This window comes from Syzygium oleosum, unplaced genomic scaffold (assembly GCF_021117445.2).
Source record: "Syzygium oleosum isolate NSW1041296 unplaced genomic scaffold, Sole_v2.1 Sole_v2.26, whole genome shotgun sequence".
NCBI classification, from domain to species: Eukaryota; Viridiplantae; Streptophyta; class Magnoliopsida; order Myrtales; family Myrtaceae; genus Syzygium; species Syzygium oleosum.
Window position 1 is genome coordinate 1,438,924 of NW_026607510.1, and position 1,724 is coordinate 1,440,647.

A 1,724-nucleotide genomic window follows, 5' to 3' on the forward strand; every position below is an offset into this window, starting at 1 on the left:
AAAGATTAATCCGACCCTTTTTGAATCCCTCTCCGTTCGACTCGTGCCGGGTTGGGAGTGGAAGACCAATTATGATCTTTCGCCGCGTGGTAGAATATGGATTGGGTGGAATCCGCAAGAAATAGACCTCCAAGTCCTTTCTAGAACCACCCAAGTTATCCATGGTCGGGTTCGTTTGTTGGCACTAAATAAGACTTGTCTGTTTTCGGTTGTTTATGGAGAGCATACTTTTGTGGCTCGCCGTGCTCTTTGGGCGAGATCTTGTGCTTTCAAGTAGTCTGTTTGAAAATGAACCTTGGCTGGTTCTTTGGGGATTTTAATGCTATAAGGGACAACTCTGATAGAATGGGTAGTTCTAACGCATGGTTGCCAGCCTTTGATGATTTCGGCATTTGTTTGGACCAAGCTGGTCTTGATGACCTGAGATATACTGGCCACCGGTTCTCTTGGTCAACTGCAGTGGGAGTAAATCGCAAGCAAAGGAAGATTGATAGGGTGCTGATTAATGCTAACTGGACCAGCTCGTTCTCTTATTCCGAGGCAAACTTCTTGGCTTCCGGAGTTTCTGATCACTCCCCGATGATCATCAGAATTGAACATGCAGTCTCATCGAGAAAGCCATTCAAATTCTTCAATTTTTGGCTATCTCACCAGGCTTTTCCGGATATTGTTAAGCAAGTGTGGGAGTCTCAGATCACTGGAACTCCAATGTTCCGGCTGTGCCAAAAACTCAGAATTCTAAAAGGGAGACTGAAGCAGTTGAATAGAGACTCGTTCTCTGACATTTCGGCCCGCACAGCTCAAGCAAGAGAGATGCTTACGTCCACCCAAGATTCCTTAGCTTGTGATCCTTCTAATATGGATCTGGCGAACCTTGAAAAGGAGCAGCTTCTCATCTTTTCCAATCTACGTCTCCAGGAGGAAGCTTTTTACAAACAAAAATCGAGGATAAGATGGCTGAATGATGGGGACTTGAACACCAAATATTTCCATCATTTCGTCAACAAGCGACAGCATAGCAACCGTATCCTCTCCGTCTCGGACTCTAATGGTGTCCTCCTTTCAGACCCGACATTAGTCCATAACCATATTATCTCGCATTTTCAGACTCTATTATGCGCAAGAGATTCTGATGATGCAAGAGATTCTGATGATCGGCCTTCCTATGCTGACATCCAGCCTATGGTAGCTCGTACTCTCAGTAGTGAACAAATCAACCTGTTATCCAAGGAGGTCTCGGAGTCCGAAATTCGTAAGACTCTCTTCTCCCTTGCCAAAGGTAAGGCCCCGGGGCCGGATGGGTACAATGTTGACTTCTTTATCTCCTCTTGGCAAGTCGTTGGGCAGTCGGTTATATTGGCTATTAAGGATTTTTTTCGATCAGTGCATGCTAAAGGAGATCAATGCCACTATTATTACACTTGTCCCCAAGGTTTCAAATGCCACGGGAATGAACGACTTTAGACCAATTGCATGCTGTAATACAATTTACAAGTGTATAGCCAAAATCCTGGCTAACCGAATTGCTGCTGTGTTGCCATCAATTATAAGTCCTCAGCAGAATGCTTTTGTAAAGGGTAGGAGAATAGGAGACAATATACTCCTCGCACAGGAGTTATTTGCAGGCTTTCACCATGAACCCTATCTACCTAAGTGTGCCATCAAAGTTGATTTCCAGAAGGCTTATGACACTGTAGACTGGAATTTTTTGAAATCAGTTCTGG

The 1,724-nt window shown here is 44.5% G+C and overlaps 1 protein-coding gene across 1 annotated transcript; it reads left to right on the plus strand.

The window, feature by feature from the left end:
- Positions 1 to 288: 288 nt before the first annotated feature.
- On the plus strand, positions 289 to 1,464 carry LOC115682637 (uncharacterized). The gene has a single exon (XM_056303121.1). It carries the CDS (start codon positions 289 to 291, stop codon positions 1,462 to 1,464), a length of 1,176 nt encoding a protein of 391 aa, XP_056159096.1.
- Positions 1,465 to 1,724: the final 260 nt, after the last annotated feature.

Bases quoted from the DNA above. Each gene is read 5' to 3' on its own strand.
- LOC115682637 (XM_056303121.1), top strand. From the start codon at position 289: ATGAACCTTGGCTGGTTCTTTGGGGATTTTAATGCTATAAGGGACAAC.